Raw genomic sequence first — 19,786 nt, 5'->3', positions numbered from 1 at the left:
TCAGTCTCTCAGTAACTGTAAGCAACAGAACAAACTGTAGTCACTGCTGGCTTGGGTTAAAAAGAGGGTTCTTTTTCCTTTCAGAGGGCTCACTGACAAGAATCCCCATTTCTGCCTGCTGGGCACTGGTCTTGCTCCCAAACTCCTCCATCCATGGCAGTTGGAAGGGTGGGCACAACTGGCCTGCCTCATTCCACACAGCCACTAGCTCTCCCCTTCCTCCCTTCAGCCGCCCTTGGAACGAAAAACACAGTTGTGGTTTCGAATGGAAGGAAGGGGAAAACTGGCTTCCATTTCCACCTCCCTCTCATCCAAATAAATCTGGGCCACTGGCCCTCATTTTATTTTCACTTTCATTTCCAATTTGAAAAAACTATGTCTGGGAGCCAAGTGGGTTGTTGCAAAAGGAGGTTGTCCGGGCAAAAGGCTCTGGGAGGGAGAAACAGCGGGGAGCCCGGGACAGGCCTCTGCAGGAGCAGCGCTTGGTTTGGGATCAAGAACAGGAAGGGTTCGAGGTCCACCAGCCGCCACCAGCCAGGGCTCTTGGGCGCCAGGGACCACTCCCTCGTTCCCCCTTGAGACCAAGCCTCCCCTCAGCACTAAGGGGAGGGGGGACCAAAGAAACCAAACCCAGAACAAAATGCAAGGGGTCTGCATTGGTTTTGAACCACAGAGGGAAGGGAAGGATGAAATGTTAAGTGAGCAATTTTTAGTCATGGGGTGGTAATGGATCACGAAACGCAACAGATGGCAAAAATTGCACGCAGGGTAATATCTTGGGGTGGGGGGAATTGTTCATGACCACAGAAAAATGGCTGATGACTTGTGGACAGCTTCTCTCCTGGCATTGATTTTCTCTGCTAACTGGTCAAAGGCCTTGCCATTTGGAGAGCTTTCTGCCAATTCCCCTCAAGGGACTCTTCCAATTCAGTCCTCATCCCAAATCAAGGTGGCGCGGGGCATGGGGGGGGATCGCGTGGATTCGTTTTTTCAGCTGTTTTATTTTGTTGCTGTCGTCGGTTGTTGATATTTTTCATGTTGAGGTTGGGTTTTGTGCTGGGGACTGAGTCCTGCCTCAGCTTTTTCAACACCCTCCCCCTGAAAGGCCTGGCTCTCTCCCTGCTGCCTGGGCCAAGTTAAAATGGCCGGCACCAACATGAGCCATCTTACCTTGCTGAAAGCAAAGAGACCAGTGCTTTTCTGTAGATCAGTCAACAATGTGGTAGGGGGGAAAAATCAACCAAAAACAGGGTAACATAACTGAAAGGGTGCCATGGGCACAGCTGCCTGCAAGAAGGAGTACAGTTTGTTATATTGCTTACAATGCAGTATTTTATCCAGCCTCTTCCCGCCAAGGACCTGTAAACCGGACTCTGCTCCAAAACCTTCCTCCGCTTCCACTGGTCTGTGCAATGTATCGGCACTGCTCTGCCAGGCTGTCAAGAAAACTGGTTTAGAGATGCAGCTCTTGAGTTGGGTTTGCCTCTCATTCTAGCCACAAATGGTTCCTCTTCCTCTGCCCACATCTCAACCGGGAGGAAGAGTGCTCTACTTGGGTGGAGGGGGGCTTCTAGTGCCTGATATCAGCTTGCCACAGTCAGAAACACAGCCCTGCAAAGAAGGCTAACTGAGGAGGAGGAGGGCATCAGCTTGAGGTCTTCGCTCTTGTTAAAAGCCCCACAAACCACAAGAAGAACATGCTGGAGGGATGGACAAGCTGTTTGGGGTGGGCCCCAGAAGTCAGGTCTCCCACCCACTCCTGCCCTGAAGAAGGTTGGAAAGCCAACAGGGAGAGACTCAAAGGAGATGTGTGTGTATGTATGTATGTATGTATGTATCTACCTATCTATTTATTTATCTATCTATTTATTACCACAGCTACTGCCAAGTTACATTCCTGAAAGGCACAGCTTTGTCATCTCAACTAAAGATATGAGGTGGTGCCAGTGACAAGCAAGGGACAGGCAGGTCAATGAATTCAGATTGTGGGATTCAAAGCATGTCCTGCAGTGAGAGCCAACTCACTTTATGGGCCCCACCATTATGCAACAAGGTATAAATCATGGAAAGAAACCATCATGCTTAAACTGCACCATGAAAAAATGTGATTAAGAATTGATCCAGCAGTTGACATTTACATGTTTCTGGAGAAGAGGCATACAGGTCAAGGGGTTTGTTTTCCATCCTCCACTCTCATCCTTTTTCCCAGGGTAAGGAGAAGGGAGTCCCCAGGGCAACTGCCCACTATCTAGAGAGAGATACTTCCGTCAGCCTCTTCCTTCCCATGTAAGCAACTAGGCAAGGGTTCAAGAGAGCAGAATGCAATGGTGAGCAGCGTGAAGCTCAAGCAAAGAAGGGCCCCCTTACCGGAGAGCGTGTCTGCGGCTGCGTGCTCATCGTCTGGGGGGCCTGCGGATAGACCAGCGTGGTCGGTGCTGCGTTCTGTCCGGAAGGGTAAGGGGCCTGCCACAGAAAAGAAGAGGGCACGGTTATCACAGCGGCAAACAATGGCAAACAGGCGTTTTGCCCCTTCTCTCAACTAGACTCTGCGCCAGTAGCACTGCTTCTAGAAGCCCACTGACTCTGAAACTAACCTTTCCTGTCAGGCCCACATAGTTTTGTAATCTTGGGGAAGGGGGGATGTCTATGCCCTACCAGCAAGCAAGGAGGAGGAGGAAGAGGGGCTTCTGAGAGGGAAGTAAGCATGTCTTTAATCACCGAATTACAACTTTGGCTATTCTGGGCCAGAGTGAGCATTCATACAACCACATGGGGATCATGAGGTATTGGGCTGGGCACTGTGCATAAGGGAGACTGAGGAAGGCCAGGAGGGACACAGCTGCCGCCTCCCATGGCTGTCACACCCAAAGCCCTTTGGCACACAGGCCCCCCTACTCCCTCAGCTATCCAGGATTCATAGATGCCTTTGGCCTTAGACTCCCCTTGCCTCCCCCATGGCCCTCCTTCTCCCCAGCTCATCTTCACACTCTGCAACACCAACGCTTCCACCCGACCCACACAAGAACTGGCCAAACACTCCTTGGCTCAAGAGACACGCCAGAACCATTTGCCCTGAGGCTGAACACTTTTCTGGAACACAGAACAAGCTCAGCTGCCAAAAGTGACAGAGACACACACTTGAAGATGGCTTCTCTGCTTTGTTCAAGCATTATCTGCCTGCTTGGTCAGAAATGAAATGCCTCCTTCCTTCCTTCCTTCCTTCCTTCCTTCCTTCCTTCCTTCCCCTGCTTACTGCCCTAGCCTCCTCAAACACAAACCACCCCATTCCTAGAACACCTGGCTGGCTTAGAAGCAGCGGAGGAAGAGCAAGAGCCCCATGGGGGCCTGTTCAATCCTCCAGGTAAAACAGAAGAAACCCCCTACACCCAGCAAGGATTAAGCGAGGCCACCTCAAATATTTCCCCCAACAAGCAGCCCCTTCTCTTCACAGGGCCTGCCAGGAGGCTCCTGAAGGCAAGGCAGCTCCAGGCCAGGAGGTCAGGTTTAGGCTCAAGGAAGGGCAGAAAGAGACAAGGGAGCTCTTTCAGGCAGGAGACCCTCTCCTCTTCTTCCGTCAACCCAAGCCTCTTCCACAGAGAGACAGCACAATGGAGAGCCCCCCACCCCATGGCATGCAGTCACCAAGGAAAAGTCGTAGGGATGGGAGCAAGCCCCAACACTACAGCTCACTTTACAAAGAGTAAACTGACCGTGGTATTTTAGGTCAGCCTCCACCAAGGGTCAAGCTCCCCTCTCTCTGGGAAGGGCCCCCAGGGATCACACACTGGTCAGACTGAAAGCAGCCCTTGCTGTCCTTCCAGCATCTCACATTCCCCCCTTCTCCGATGCCTCAGCAAGCCAGCCTTCCCCTTCTGCTCCTCGGCAGAGTTCCCTAAAATGTGTGGCACTTGCCTCTCTCTTCCATCTGAAGGGGGTAACTGTCTTCCCGACTGATCTCTGCTCGGCACAGAGAGATGAATGAATATGTTTGGGAATTTTAATCGACTTCCCTGAAAAGTGGTGGATCATTAACGTTTATTCTGTTCAGCATTTTATGGTCTGCCTGCCAGATGCAGTTAGAAAATTCCATGCCTATTTACCTCCAAAATCAGGGAACGTGGGAAGAAGGGAGGGAGATAGCTTTCCTTTCAAAAGGAGCTGCTCATCCCCAGGTGCCAGTGGCTATCAAGTCCCCAAGACTGGCCCTTGACACCCAGCTGGTCCACATGTATTGCAGAATATGCACAGGGATCCAAATAGGTTTCAAAGTGTCTGCCAGAAACTGGAAGTCCACCAAAGAAGACCAAGGACCACTGTGTCTGGCACTAAGAGAACAGGGACGGCCGCTGGCATTAAAACAGCGTAAGAGAAAAATTGAAAGGCCTTCCAATGGTGACTTGAGATGCAAGCTGAATTAGATGTCTTAGGATAAAGGGATAGATCAAGGCATGTGAAGAGCCTCTCAAGCAAAGCCTCCTCCTTGCAATATCGGAAGGCCACAGGGCCAGGGCACCATCAGCCAACAAGCTGAAAACAATTTGACAAAAGCAAAACCTGCCTGCAAGCCTATGGACCAGAATACAAGGCTAAAAAACCTCACTGAAACATGACAGAAAAATGCCATTCTTCCAAAATTTGTAAAGACTGGATGTTCTTCCTCATCCAAATGATAGCCACCAGAGAGACTAAGTAGCCCCCGTCTGACGCCTGTTTTTTTCAGGAAGAGCGGAAATGGCTGCAGCAAGGTCACCTTTGCTCAAAGTAGCACCCATTCTGCAGCTGAAGCCCTTCCCGTTTGCTTTTCAGCCTCAGCGCCTCCTCACACATCCACCACAGTGGCTGAAAAAGCTATGCTTTCCCCTCTCCTCCTGGCCATCTGTCTCCAAAGGAGTCACCAGCCCCAGTCCATGATGGGGGACCCTCTCCTCAGCCCCATCTGGAAAGCACAGCACCTGCCGGTTATTCCAGCAGTAAGAACAGAGAGGAAGACAAAGGGGCACCATTTTGGCATGGCCCAGGTCAAGGGCTGGGAGTGAGCTGGGTGAAGACCGACTATGACGAAAGAGAACCAATCCACTGCTGCACTTTGCAAGATGCCAGAACAGGAGTCCTGAACACTGGAAGCCACAACAGCCCAAGACGCAGCTGGTGGGCCTGGGTGCCATTTGCAAAGCGCTTCCAAAGTGCAAAGTGAATGCCAAGCCTTATAACCAAGTCCAATCCTCAAGTCCACCTACTCTGACCAGCAGCTACTCTCCTAGGTCTCTGGCAGAGCCTAAGTAAAGATACTTTGTGGACTACAGCTCCCAGAATCCCCTGGCCAGCACAGCTAGTGTCCATGTAGGTTGGGGGATATGGAGAACTGTGGCCCCAAAAAGGAGAGGAGCATCTCTTCCAAACTGTTGCAGGAGGTGCTTCACTGACCTGGAAGCAGGTACCCTTCTGACCAGGGCAGGTGGGAGTGCCTTGGCATGGAAAGCACCTCCTGGCCCACCTGGCAGAGGTACAGCCAAGGCCTCCTGACATGCAGAGAGCCACAAGGAAGCCTCCCGGCACACAGCCCTTCCCTCCACAAGCCACCAACCAAGGGTGATTTCCCAACCCTCTGTCCTCCCCCTTCCCTTGTACTAACTGTGCTGGGAATAAACAGGCCGAGGGCACACTCAACCACGTCACACCCGGGGGGGGGGGGTAGAGGGGGGACTGACAATGCTGAGTCACACACAGCTTTTTGGCTTCCTTCTCCAAACCACATAATGGAAATCTCTGCCTCGGCCCTGTGCCTTTGCCAGGAAAGGGCTGCTGTGCTCTCAAGGCTCTGGGTGCTTGCAAAGATGCCTGGGAAATGGGTTTTATATGCGCACACACTCTCTGAAATCGACACCGGGCAAGGTTGCACAACTGTCCAGGTCAACCAGTGCCCAAAGGCTTGAGTTTGTGGGTCAAGGACAAGGGCAGCCCTGAAATCCAGGGGAGGAGGGGAGGGATCATCCCAGGGCTCTCTCTCGAGGGACTTATTTGAGGGTCACAGGGTTGTTAACCTTCACAAATGCACCCAAGCATTAATGTTGCCAATAATTGCAAGGAATTTGGAGGAACTGAGAATCTGCCACACATCAAAACATTGACCTAACTTCACGCCTTTGACAAGAGCAGAGAAAGAAAGGAAGAAATTATTCTGCAACGGTTGGTCCCGACCTTCCAAAGATCGCTCCTCCAACTAGGAGAGGAGCCTGTGGACAACGCAGCCGGTCCTGGCCAGAGGTGAGGCTGCGAGCGTCCTGTTAGGCTCTCTGGGTCAAATCTTGGCGCTCTGTGGGGATGTCTGGGAGGTGCCCCCTGTACATCAGGAGCCCACCCTAAGCAAGACCGCCACCCTTCATAAAACAAGAGCCAGGCTCTTCCGGCAGCACATCATCACTTAACCTTGTTCCTCTTGTGACTCACCATCCCACATCCCAGAATCCTTTGCACCAGTTCCCTTGGATCTTCAAAAAGACTGCTGGCTCTTGGGTGGGGTGGAAAGCTTCTGTCCCTCCTCCCTCCTGGCTGCTGGAGCGAGAGAGTGAAAGAGAGCGACAGAGTAAGAGAGAAAGAAAGAGAGCGACAGAGTAAGAGAGAAAGAGAGAGACTAGGGGACGAGGAAGAGGAGGAGGAGGAAGAGGGGCTGGCACATAGGTCCTGGGAGAAGTGCCACTCGCTCGCTGCCTTCCAAGGGGCCAAAGGGAGGACAGCAAACACTGGTGCCCTGAAGGGATTTCTTCTGCTGCCACCATGCTGCCAGTGGCTCCAGATACAGCCCCAGAAACATCCTCTAAGGCAGGGCATCCCAATCCCAGGGGATATGAGATGAAATCTCAGGGGGGCAACAAAGAGGGGCTCATGTCCTGGAGTAAATTAGCATCTATTGCTGAATTCAGATGTGCATTTTATGCACTGAGTGAGAAGTTTATTTGTATGTGGTTCAAAAATGAGAAATTTGACTTCTTCCTCCTTCTAAGGGGTGTAAACATTGAACCACTGCTCTAAGGCCTAGAAGAAGAGGGGCAGCGTCCCACTTCTCTCTAAGCAGCAATGGGAAAGGTCTGTGCCCACCGACTCCCAGCTGCTGCCAATTCTCTGCAGGAATCAAGCCCTCCTCTGCCAAATCCATCCCACCCGGCTCTTCTAGCTCTGAAGCCAGGAGATGGCTGGGGTGAAGGAAAGGACCCTTTTCACAGAAGGTTTAAAGCTGCTGGGTCTCATGTTAGTTTGGCAAGACTGTCTTATCCAGACAAGCTGAAAAGGGTGTAGGGCATGGAAATGCTATTGGCTGTCTACTAGAGGCAGAGGATGGAGAAACTTCCCTGGGAGTGCCTCCTGGGAGCCAACAGGAATGGCCCTACCTTGAGCCATGCTTATGCTCTTTGTCAAATGGGCATTGCTTTGGCAAATTTAGCAGCAATCCTAAATAACCTGTAACAACTCAGAAACCAAGTGCTGACTAACCCCCCAAACAGGAGCCGCCCTTGTGTATATGTAAAAAGGGGGCTGGAGAGAAAGAAAGGAAGCATTCAAAAGCATGATCTGGATCAATCAAGAGAAGTGCTGCACCAGTGAGTAACAAGAAGCACCTCTTACCAATAGCCCAAGAAAGGCCCAGCCTCACGTGGGGAGGACACCACCTGGCGAAATGGGAAGAGGAGTGACTGAGCGCTCTGTGAGGCCAAGCACAGCTGCCCAGCTAACAGGCCAGGCCCATTGGAAGTCAGGAGAAAAGCATTATACAGTTACAGGTGCTGCACATCCCTAGGACAGTCTTCCTGCAAGCACCACACTGTGCTCAAGACACAGTTGACATACCAAGAAAGAATTACGGGGGTCTCTCTTTTCCCCATGGCGCCCTTGCCAATCTGGGACTTTGGGTGGGAGACCATGAGGTTATGTCTCTTCTGGAACACCAGGGATGGCCACGGAAGCTGTGGAGAGGCAACCAAGGCAGCAGCCATTTCTAATGTTGTGGCACTTACTACAGTCATGACTCAGTGGCCTTCTGACACCCTCCACTATGTGTTGGCCAGGCACTGAACGTGTACAAGACTCCCCAGGATCAATAAATCTGGCAGAGAATTGTAAGCTGAACTGGTGGAGTGCCATGCCCGCTTCCACCTATTGATCTAGTCACGTCCATCAGAAAAGGTGCAACTGCTCAAGCAACTCCAATTCAGAGCTGGCAGGAGAAGGAAGCGACAGAGTGACTCCATTTGCCTGCACAAAGTAAGCTGAGTCCCCTCCTCCCCACTTCCTTCTGCTATCATGAACCAATATGGGGTCCCACATTATGCTTGAGAGCCTGGAAACAAAAGCGGATAAAGGGTATGTTCCAAAGGCAGCCTGAAGTACTGGACAATAAGCCAAGGGGCTGAGGCTCCACTCTTGCCAGGCTCCCTTGAAAACTTCTGCATTCTACCTTCATGCTACATCCTCAAGGAAAGGGTCAGCGCTAGCAAGCTCAGAGCTTCCAAGGGGCTCTGCAGGAACTGCAGCCAGCTCTTCTTCCACCGCTATTCCTTCAAGCAGACATTCCTTCTCTCCTCTCCCACTTTTGCTCACCTTCCAACTTCACTCCTCCTTCGGGTGTGTGAGTGTGTTGTTGTTTTTTAGCTTAAGCAACTAAGGATACAATATAGTTTTCAACCCTGGAAAAATTCCTTTATGGGTGTGTGTGTATTTGGGTGTACATACACACAAACACGCACACAATCTTTACAATCCTTCCCTTTCTCTCTCTCGCCATTAGTTTTATGGCTGCTGCAACAAGTCCTGGTAAGAAAAGAAAATGACTTTCTAACAGGCATGACGTCAAACCATCAGTGCTTAGTGCAAACAAACAAAAAAGGTTCCACGTGGTTCATAGCATCCCCTAAGGATGGCAAGCGTGGGAGACAAAGGGTACCGCCTTCTGCTTCTTCACCCATGCCCTTCTGCCGTGGCCCAGAGAGGAGCACTCACCCCAGCCTCCATGCCCAAGCACTGCCCCAGCCACCCACCAGCTTTTAAGAGGCAACTCTTTGGCCAAAGGAGAGAGACGCGGGGGGCAGGTGTGAGATCTTACCTGAGTGAGGCCAGGAGAGGATGCATGCCCTGGTGGCGTTGCAGCAAGGGTGGCGTGCCCTTTGCTTATTTCATGTGCAGAGTAAGGGGAGGGGGCAGGAGGGCCTGGCTGTCTTGCAACTTGTGTAACCTGTGAGGAGATAAACTGTTAGTAAAGCCAAAGATTAGTAATGCTGCCTCTAGGAAAGGTCACTTTTAGGCTACAGAATGGTTCTTTATGCAGATGGAAGGATGAGGGTCACAATTCCAATGCAGAACCAGGTGCCCTGGACTGTTGGCAACCGGCCCAGGACTTCCCAGAAGCAAGGCTGATCATGACTGGGCAAACCAGTTCGCCAAGGCTGCAAAGACCCATGACTCTCTACAGTAACACATACACTGACTCTACATATTATCACACCTATAAAAGCTGGACCTCAGAAGTCACATATTCAGGGAGAGTGAAAAGTCATAACCCCCCAAACAAGACTGGAGGGCTGCTCAATCTGAATTAATCTTATGTTTCTGCAACGCAGGTTAAAAACCTGGCTAGAACACAATAAGAAAGCAACACACATGTGATATACGTAGCTGATTTTTATTATAAAAGCTGTTGCAATGCTTACTACAGAAGCAGTGTGAAGTGGATAATTAATATACTAATTTACTGTCCTCATTTTTACGTAACTCTTGCCAGAACACACTGGAAATTGAATGCAGACGGTAAGATCTGATGCGCCAGTCCAGTCAGGGAGCAGCAGGCAGTATCTTGAATGTCATGTTCCAGCTCATTCTGGTGTACATCTCTCTCTCTTATTCAGCATTTTCCTCTTTAGGAAGCGCTACTTCCAGTCCTACATCCACACATGCTCCATTCCATCCACCTTCATGGAGGGAGGGGCAGGCTTGACATGAAGCCAAGAAAGACAGAATCACTGTGTGGAAGGGTTTCCAAATGCCTGTTTTGTTAGTGAATGCCACATCATTTGCCAGGAAAAACAGGCATTCCCCTGCTCTGAGAAGACTGTATCTCAAGATCTGCAGCTTTGCAGTGAAAACCCGGATTGGGCTGACCCTTGCTGCTGTCCAGTTCTTTGTCATCTTATAAAACGGCCGTCTGCAGGATGTATTTATTAGGCATTTTATTCAAACATTTACCCCACCCTTCTGCTAAAAAACAGCATGCTGTTGCTATGCAGGCAGGGGCAGGGGAACTGCCCAACGTCTCCCACTAAGGTGTCTTCTCTGCTCTGTAGAGAAACCCTGAAACAAAGTCTACCATCCCATGCCTAGCCTGTCTAAGAGAGAAAACACATGCGACAGACAGGGAAAGAAGGAAGGCTACCGCAGGAGGAGGAAGACAAGGCCCTGGAGTCCAGCTGAAGCCCAAGGCTTAAGGGTCACAGGCTTAAGGGTGGGCTGGAAAAGACCCCGGCAGTTGAGGCCTACACTAACCATTCCCGAGGAATGAAGGAGGAGAGACATAGCAGCCGCAGATCTCTCCCCTTCAGGTCCTAACAGAGAGGCCTCCTTTTCAGAACACGTCACCAAATCTCTTTAGATGGCCCTGGCCATTTTCTTCCCAAAGGCAGAGAACATCTATGTGGAGGACAGACAACAAAAGGCAAGAAGTCCGCTTTTCCTGGGAAAGAAAAGTTTCCATCCTGTTATGGATCCATTGGCAAAAGCACAGTCTGTAAAAAATGAGCGAGCGAGCAGAAAAGCTGAAGGAGCCTTGCCCACAGATCCCCTCTTATTCATTTAAACCAAACTGAGGTGGTCCCTCAAAATGGAGGCAAGTGGCAGCAACTTCATCCTGACAATGCCAAGTAGAGTGGCTGCCCCAACAGATGCACACCTGGACGCTTTTAAAGTGAGGCACCTACAATAAATGTGCTTCAATGCAGGCACCAAGCTGGTGTCTCTCTGTGATCCGAAATTATCCACACTTTGCAGAGACAAAGTGGTCTCTAGTGGAAGCAGCCAGACGCCAGATTCAGCCTCACTTGTATGTGGCAGCAGCAGCCACACTGGCAGGTCTCCCTCTTCCTTCAAGAAGGTCAGCTCAGATTCTAGGCAGTCCGCTGGAGGCAAGGCTCCATTTCACTAAAGACTAGACTGCCTGTAGCAAGCCCTGGTTTTTCACCATCATCAAGGAATCACCATTTCTTGCCTTGGGGTGCAGAGACAAAGACCCTGTGCCAACCAAATCCTTCATGGATGATGGGACTTCAAAAAATAGTTACACTGATTTAAACAGGCCTCCAGATGTTGTTGCAAGGCAAAGGTTTGAGAACAATGTGAAACTCAAAGGATTTCTTCTTCTTGGGGAGCATCTTCTGCTTGCAAGAATTAATTTTATGCTTGGAAGCCCTTCCCAGAACCCCTGTCTGCCAGAAAATTCAAATCCTGGACCAGAGGCAGAAAACCGACCTTCCAAGATGTTGCTCGACAAGGAGAACATTGCCATCCGATGACGCAGGCACTCCCCAGAGACACGTAACTGTTCCTTATGGAAACTGAGCTGCACAGGCCTTTGCTTTTCACTAGGCTGCTCATTCTGGAATCCTGGGCTGGTGGAAGCAGGGCTCCCACTCCTTCACAGACTTTCATAGCAGGCCACGGGGAGCAGAGGAAGGCAAATGCAGCGGGATCCTCTGTGGCTAACATCTCTTCTTTGAGACTTCTTGGATGTTTGTAGCATCTTTTCCCCCCTCAAAAGTCCCACTCTGCTCAATGGGTTTCCCCCAAATAAGGAAGAGAGGGACAAGGGCCACATCTTCCAGGTTATTTGCATCTGGACTATTTGTCTGCTGGTCTAGATCTTTTTCTTCCTCTTGGTAATCTGAACCGAGCCACGCAGGATCGGCCTGCTGACCCACATCCTGAGTATCTCTGCCCAGTGGCAGGAGCAGCTCAGCCTCCATAATCTCTTTTCTGGAGGATTCACTTCACGGTGGGAACATCCCCTCCAAAACAACGTCCACTAAGGACCATCAGGGCTATGGAGAGGCAAAACATGTGCCCACACTCAGACAGAAGGGGCCCCTCTCCTCCAGCCTTGAACTGAGGAAGAGGCCATGCAGCCAGCCCTAGGGCTGCCCCAATAGCACAGCTTGGAAAAATTCCCCAGCCAGCATGGCCACTGAGGCTTCAGGAGTTGTAGTTCACAAAAGTAACTTTCCCAAGCTGCAGACAATAGGAATCTCGCTACCCAGCCACAACAATATGTTACCAACAATGATGAACAACGCACCCCATTCCTTCACCGTCAATGCTGCTTCCTGCCATCCCATGTTTTACCACCTTTGGGCCACTTCCCTGGCTCATAATACTGCCTTTCTGGGTCAGCAGTGCTAGTGTTGTGAGCAAATTCAAGATCCGCTTAAAACATGTTTCAAAACAAGTAAAACTGGCAGAACAAACCACTTGGCAGTCCTTTGCCTCCTTGCCCTCCTGATAAGAACCGATTCCTGCTTCCATGCATCCCCAGCAACTGTGATAGGAGGCCCTCCCATGCCCACCCGCAAGGCTGAGAAGACCCTAAATTCTGGCTGCTATGGTTAGGAAGGAAAGCCAGGGATACTGGTGCCCAGGGAGATGTGGCATGCACGACCCATCGGAACCAGCTGGGAAGAGGAGCCAAACCTTCCCACCAACCCAATGGGGTTTTTGCAGTTTGCACTGAGGACCAACAATATCTGGAGTGAAGCTGAACCACAAACAGGACGTCTGAATCAGGTGCCATCCTCTAAAGATGTGGGGAGGGAGAAGCCTGAATGAGCACCACTTCTTAAGCAAACACTGTTGAGTAAATCTAAGTTTAAGTTCTATCAAGAAGTACGTACTTCATTTTTTCACACCGGCTTTTCTATTAAGGGAAACGTATGCTTAGCGCCAGGGATCTATAACTGGAGGCTAATGAACAAGGTAGCCCTAAAAGCTCACAGGGCATGACTCTGGTTGACCAGCTGCGGAGGGAAGAACCATGGGGCTAGCAGAAGCCCCAGAATGGCACACAAACCAGAAGAGGCGGCAAAACGGCCCACAGAGACTTACCGTGCTGTACACAGCCGAGACGGTCGGAGTGAAGATCCGATCCTCCAAGGGCTGCTGCGCTGGTCCCCGGGGGATGCTGCAAAGCAGGACATTAAGGAAAAGGGGGGAAATGATAATGAAGAGCAACACAGGGCAGCAACAAAAGGGGCAAGGCAAACACACCACGGACCACCAGCACCCCAAAGGGCTCCCATGCGACAGGGCAGGCAAAAGAGCCAGGATTCCTGAGGAGAGGCAGGAAGTGCAATGAGGCCAAGAAGAGGCCAAAGCCGAGGCTCACACCAACAGAAACAACCTTTCCTAGACAATATAAAATGACCATCCTCTTTCTCAACTGCCCAGTAAACAGCTCAATGTCTGATGGAAGATGAGAAAGCGCTGCCAAGGCTGCAGAGAATAGGAGAAAGAACAAGGCTGTGCATTTCCTCAATGGCCTTTTACACTATTAATTCCTCCCCTCAGGTAACAGTTCTCTTAAGAGCAGTTCTGGGAATGAGAATTTGCTTCTGACCAGCAATGTCATTTTGTTTAAAAGAAAACTCTCATCAATCAGCTGCCAAACCCCGACAATTAAAAGTGTTGTTGTAATAACAAAGAACTTGCCCTTTAAACTTCACCTGAGGCTAGCAGGAAGAGGCTTTCTTTTTTTCCCTTCAATGACCCAAGAGGATGCCAATGAAAGTTCAGGTGTTTTAAAATAGGGGAAATAGTCAAAGTGTTCCTTTGAAAAGCATGAAAAAGACACTCCCTACCCAGGTCCAAAGGGCCCCAAAACTCTTCTTCACTCTCCTTAAACAGCCATGTAGTTTCTGTCTCCACATTCTGACTCAAACCCAGAAGCAGAGCATATCCAAGTCACCTTTAAAGGCCTGACAGTGGAAAAAGTTGGCCTAATGCAACTGGAGCTGGCAACCTTGCAGCTTAAACAGCTGAGAGAAGGAAAGGAAGTCAACACTGGTTTCTCAAATGTTCTCTCTAGAAGAAGAACTTAATGGGAAGCGAACTTGTAGAAAACTCTGCACATCCACAAGGCAAGCCAGGAGCTGACTCAGGTGAGAAGAGCTGGGTAAACCAAGCGCCACACCGGAGGAGCAAGCCAAGCCTGCCACTATTAACATCCGAGAAACACCTGGTATTCTAGAACTACAGAACACAGAGCCATCTTCCAAAAGCTCCATCCCTGAAACCAGCCTTACCTGGCAAAGGAGCATCAAGTGTCCCCTTTGGCACAAGGGCTGCTCCGTTTCATCCAACATCTCCCCCAGATCCTGGTGCAAAGCTCAAGGCTCCCTGCCTCATTCGTTGAGACATCCGCACCATCCCAGGGCGAAGGGCAGAGCCCACCAGAGGCACCCCATGGCCACAGCCGTGCCCTAAGAGCCCAACCAACAGAATGCCTTCCAGTTCTGCCAGGAGGACTGGGGCATGCCTCTGTGTTTACAGAAGGCAGCCCCAGAAGCAGGAATGGCCCTGACTGACACTGAGCCCAGATGTGCCGCACCACCAGTGAGGAAAGAGAAGGGCATTGTGCGCAACACCTCCCGGCTCTGCTGGAATGGCAACCCTGGCACCACCCCTTTGCTTCTCCAGCCTACATGCCTCTAAGGGCCAAAGAATGCAGGGAGTTAACCCTCCCTGTTTCCCATTTAAAGAGCAAGCAGAGGATAACACAAGAAGAAAGGCATGTCAGGACAAAAAAGCACCAGTCCACTCACCTCACGCACATCGCCTCAGAGACAACGTATCATGGGCCGTATGCTTTGCAAAACCCACTGCTCCGGGAGAGCTGGATCCCTGCCTGCCCTGCTAAACACCCCCAGTGAGGCGAGAGCCCTTTCCAAACACAGTTCCACACAATGCCCAGCCGGTTCAGAAAGTGCCAGACCAGCCACCAGCCCCTTGCCGAGGAGGAGCCTCTTTCTGATGGAAATCAAGAAACCTGAGCCAACCGCAGGCACATGCCTTCAAAACAAGGAGCCCACCATGTGACATCTAGCTTTGCAAAAGGGGGCAATGACAGGGCAGAGCACATGTCCTCTGTATTTTGAAATGCAGACACATGATACTAACAAACAGCACAGACTGAGTCAGTGGGTCAGAGAGAGGACTGGGCAAAACATCAACCTGCCCTACAGCCTGTGAAAGACCTTGTTTGTGCCCCTTTGAGGTCAGAGAGTGGGGCTTGCCCAAGTGGGTTTCCAGGGCTGAGGAGGATTCAATCCCTCCCACAGCTAACACTCAAAAGCATTACACTACTCTGGCTAGGAAGACAAATAACCCACTCTTTGTAGTGGGGAGCGCCTCTACACTGTCATTTACCTGTCCAGAATTGAGACCGGCTTTAGCAAGGTGCCATGGGGACAGGGACCCTTCCGCAATGCCACAGAGAGACAGACAGGCAAGGGGAGGACTTTCCACTGGCCATAAACTATTGCTCAACCTGCGCTGTAAGCAGCTTTGAGTTCCTGCCTGCCTGAAATGGCTCCTCTTCATAAACAGAAACAAGATCTGATGCCATGTGTAAGGAAGAAGAACAGCACATGTTCTAAGAAAGAGAAACTCACCAAAGATAGAGCAGAAAATCAAAAGAAAGAAGAGCAAGGAAAGAGGTCAGAGGGAATGGCACAAAACAAAGGGCAAAACAGGACAGAGGAACAAGAGACACCTTTTTTTGGTCCACATGGACAGAGGTCTCAAAGACCCACGAAACCTTGAAAATGTGAGAACCAAGAGTGAGCAACTAGGAAACCGCTCAAGAGTTCTTACCAGCCAGATTTAAATAGTCCACCTATTCTACAAATTGTCCAGAGTTGACACATTTATTCTGCCACAAGACTGTCAGGCTCTGCATCTCACTGCAGAACTTAGTGCATTCTCTTCCAAGAACAGCCCTTCAAACAGCAATGCGGAAATGTCAAAAGCAACTAGAAGCACAGACAAGTTCTCTTTGCCACATTTCAACACAGCAATGTCAGAAACCTTACATTCTGCCCTGTTGATGCTTCTGTGCCCCTGTCAGTTGGCAAGATGGATGAGAAATAAAGGCAGGATCAGTAAATGCACGACTCCAGCAACCCAGACAAGGGGTAACTGAGCAACACTTTGCAACTAAGGTGTGAGGACATAAATTTCCTTTACTCCCTGGTAATCATACTGTAATTGGGAAGACTCCATCTGGCCTCTCAGAATGAAACACAACCAAACCAGCAACGGGGACCCAGCCCACAATGCTGCAGGCAGGCGCAGAGGAAGGCAAGCCCTGCTCCTGCCTTCAGCAGCATCCAAGGCAGGCTTCCACCGAGGAGGCTCCCTTGATTTACTCCCCGGCTGCAGCTTTACTATTCAAAGGGGTGGAGGCTGTTTCTAAACATTCCAACCCTATTCCATCACCAACTTATCACACCCCACAGACGAAGCGGAAGAGGTAAGCCCTCAAGCCACAGCCTCTTCAAAAACACAAAGCACCCATTTTGGCCTGTGATCGGAGGTGTCCATCTAAGAAGCTGTGGTGAGTCCTGAGCTTACCTTCCTGGCTTCCAAAGGAGGAAAATTGGGCCCTTCTAATATGGAGGAAACCAAGGCAAACAAATGGCAGACACACTGTTTTGCTGGCTACAAAACCTTTAGTTTGAGGGAAGCATCTGAAGCTGTGCACATAGTATCCAGAGTGTGAACAAGATTGCTTTTTGGGACTCCAGAAACCTCCAGCCAGCAGAGCCACTCTGGTCATAATAGCATTTAAAGATCAGAAAGCCTTTATGTGAAACACTCCAAGCAAAAGCAGTGCGCTGCCGTTGTTTCTGTCCTTCTGCAGTCCAACCATTTTGCAGACTGACACTGGTTTGTACATGTATTTTAATTTGTAAGCCAACATGAGCCTCGGTTTTGGAGAAAAGGCAAGGACAGGTAAATAAAGATGATGATGCTGGCAAGGCCCCAAAAGTCTTTTTTCCTCAACTCCTATGAGGGAAACAGCAGATTCCAGTCCCACAAGGCACCTCAAGGAAGCAGCAGCCACAAGGTTTCCAGCGCAAGTTGCACAGGTCCCCAGAAAAAGGAGTCAGCCTCCGTGAAGATGGTGGCGGCGGCAGCGGCAGGGAATCTCCTACAAACTCAAATGAAGGAGGGATTGGCCAAGCGCCCATTGAGAAGCACCAGGGATCTGAATGGCACATATACCTGCCTTTTGCAGCAACTGTGCCGTGTCCATTCCAAAAATGCCACCGTATCTGCTGAATGAGAGCATTAACAATCGGAATAGGAGCAGGGAAGAGAAGAGAGGGTCTTAACAAAAGCTGAAAGAGCCTCTTTGTCTCCCTCTGGTCAATGCCAGCCTTTTGAATGGCTGCACAGAGCCGAAAGGGAATGGGGGAAGGGAGGCCAACGGGGCTGGCTCTCCAGGGGACATCTCCTCCACGGCCGAGCGGCAAGCCAGCAAAGGGCTCTAGCGCCTCCCAAACAGCCAGAAACACGGGCATTGTCTCTCCACACACTCCTCCTGAAAGAAAGAAAGAAAGAAAGAAAGAAAGAAAGAAAGAAAGACTGGGCTCAGCCTGGAACTGGCCACCGGGCAAAAGGGAAGGAAAGCAGCTGTCAGGAGACGCAGAGGCCTGGCTGAGGGATCTTCTCTTCATTCCTGTCTTCCTGGACTGGAGAGATCAATGCTGTCCAGAGGCAAAGGGCAGCATAGACGCTGCCTATCCCTGGCCAAATGCATCACCAGCCAAAGGTAGCCGCCAAGTGTCATCACATGAAATCCAACAGATTTTTCCAACACAAAGGAGCAGCTAAGGTAAGAGGTGTCAAAGGTGAAGCTGAAGGTCTGGCTGCTTCCTCCATCTGGTCTGATGCCCTTTAAAACCCACAATTAGCTGCCTGGGTGCATTCGCCATCTCTGCTCCACGGTGCCCAAAGTGAAAGGAGACCAAGGTGAGCAGGCACAGCTTCTCATGACTTTCCCTCATTCCCACTCACCACTAAGTGAGGATGGCGCAAATTCAGTAATGAGCCGGCTGTTGCCCCAGCTCTCCAAGTGAAAGCACAACAAGGCAAAACGTGTTAGCAAGTGTGCTGGTACTCAGCTCATGCCAGGACACACAGCAATTTCAGCAGCGGTCCCCAGAATCTGTCGGAGGATACAGTACTATGGGAAACATTTCACAAGTTCTTCTGGAGTATTAATTCAAATGCAGGACAGAGCTCTGGGAAGAGACAGGAGCAGAGCATGAAAGAACAACCAGAGGACCTGCAAACGTCAAGTGGACTACGCGGGACTACCCTTGGCTGACAAATGACAGACATGAATGCCTTGCCAACCCCATTTGGATTGTGCTGTACGGACCCCATGGCACACAGAAGGCCCAACCTCCTTCCCATCAGCCCTTTATAGAGAGTTCCTTTTCTTGTTCTGCAAACTGTGCTCAGGTCCTTTATTTTGCCATTTCCTGTATGCTTCCGCAGAGAAGCAAGTGAAAGATTTGAAAAGGCTTTTTCAGCGCCTAGTGAAAAAGAAGAAAAGAAGCACACCTTCAAGCGGGGAGCAAGAGGGCAAACTGCCCTCCCTGGGCACCCAGTGCCATGTCTGACCAGAGGCTGGTGCTCTCCCTCTTACCATTTCAGTGGCTTCCCCAACACCAAGGCTGCAGGCCAGACTGACAAGAAGCCATAAAAAGACACTGCGGGGAGCAAGGCAGTAAACGCAGGACTCTGAGAGGAACAACGGACATTCAGGACTCTTGAGGCAAGGAAAGCATGACCTTCTCCAGGGCAGCTCCATTTCTCTCCAACACTAAAGAGAAAGACTAACTTAGGTGGAAGTGACCATGTTCTCCTGGAGTTTGTTATACAGTGGAAAGGAGAAGCCAGGCAGAGTCAGACACGCATCCGAGACTTTAGGAGAGCGGATTTCAGTAAACTTAGAGAAATATTGAGGGTCAGAAATACTAAAAGATAAAGGAGTTCAGGACGGATGGGACTTTCTCAAAAGGGAGATACTGAAGGCACAATTTCAAACAGTTCCAGTGAAAAAGAAAAAACGAGAGATGTCTCAAAAAACCAGGATGGATGACTAAGGAACTTTCAACCGAGATGAGTTTGAAACGGAAGATGTCTAAGAAATGGAAAAGGGGGGAAATCACCAAAGAGGAATTCAAAGAAATAGCAGGCATTTGTAGGGTAAAGTCAGAAAAGCTAAAGCGCAGAATGAACTCAGTCTTGCTAGAGAGGTTAAAGACAACAACAAGGGCTTTTTTGGATATGTCCGCAGCAAAAGGAAGGAGAAGGAAACGGTAGGTTCACTGAATGGAGAAGATGGCAAAATGCTAACAGAAGACAGAGAAAAGGCAGAATTCCTGAAGACCTTCTTTGCCTCCGTCTTCTCAGAAAAGGAAAAGGGGCTCAACCTGAGGATAATGGAGCAGAGGACAGAATAAGTAAAGAGATAGTAGAGGAACACCTTATTAATCTCAATGAATGTAAGTCTCCGGGACCAGATGAACTCCATCCAAGGGTATTAAAAGAACTGGCAAATGTCATATCGGAGCCATTGGCCATAATAGTCTTTGAGGACTCCTGGAGAAGAGGAGAAGTCCCAGCAGAATGGAGGAGGGCAAACGTTGTCCCCATCTTCAAAAAGGGGAAGAAAGAGGATCCCAAC

General features: G+C 50.2%; 1 protein-coding gene across 1 annotated transcript in view; it reads right to left on the bottom strand.

The window, feature by feature from the left end:
* EIF4G3 (eukaryotic translation initiation factor 4 gamma 3) overlaps positions 1 to 15,261 on the bottom strand; it is a 41,866-nt gene extending 26,605 nt beyond the window's left edge. Inside the window, 6 exon segments of the mRNA XM_042480246.1 lie at positions 1,323 to 1,436; positions 2,368 to 2,463; positions 6,448 to 6,552; positions 9,095 to 9,238; positions 13,132 to 13,207; positions 14,847 to 15,261. Coding sequence (XP_042336180.1) covers positions 1,323 to 1,436; positions 2,368 to 2,463; positions 6,448 to 6,552; positions 9,095 to 9,238; positions 13,132 to 13,207; positions 14,847 to 14,857 — 546 coding nt within the window. The 5' untranslated portion in view covers positions 14,858 to 15,261.
* Between the last annotated feature and the right edge of the window lie 4,525 nt (positions 15,262 to 19,786).

Source organism: Sceloporus undulatus, chromosome 7, assembly GCF_019175285.1.
Source record: "Sceloporus undulatus isolate JIND9_A2432 ecotype Alabama chromosome 7, SceUnd_v1.1, whole genome shotgun sequence".
Classification (NCBI taxonomy): domain Eukaryota; kingdom Metazoa; phylum Chordata; class Lepidosauria; order Squamata; family Phrynosomatidae; genus Sceloporus; species Sceloporus undulatus.
This window is presented reverse-complemented; position numbering and strand designations above follow the sequence as displayed.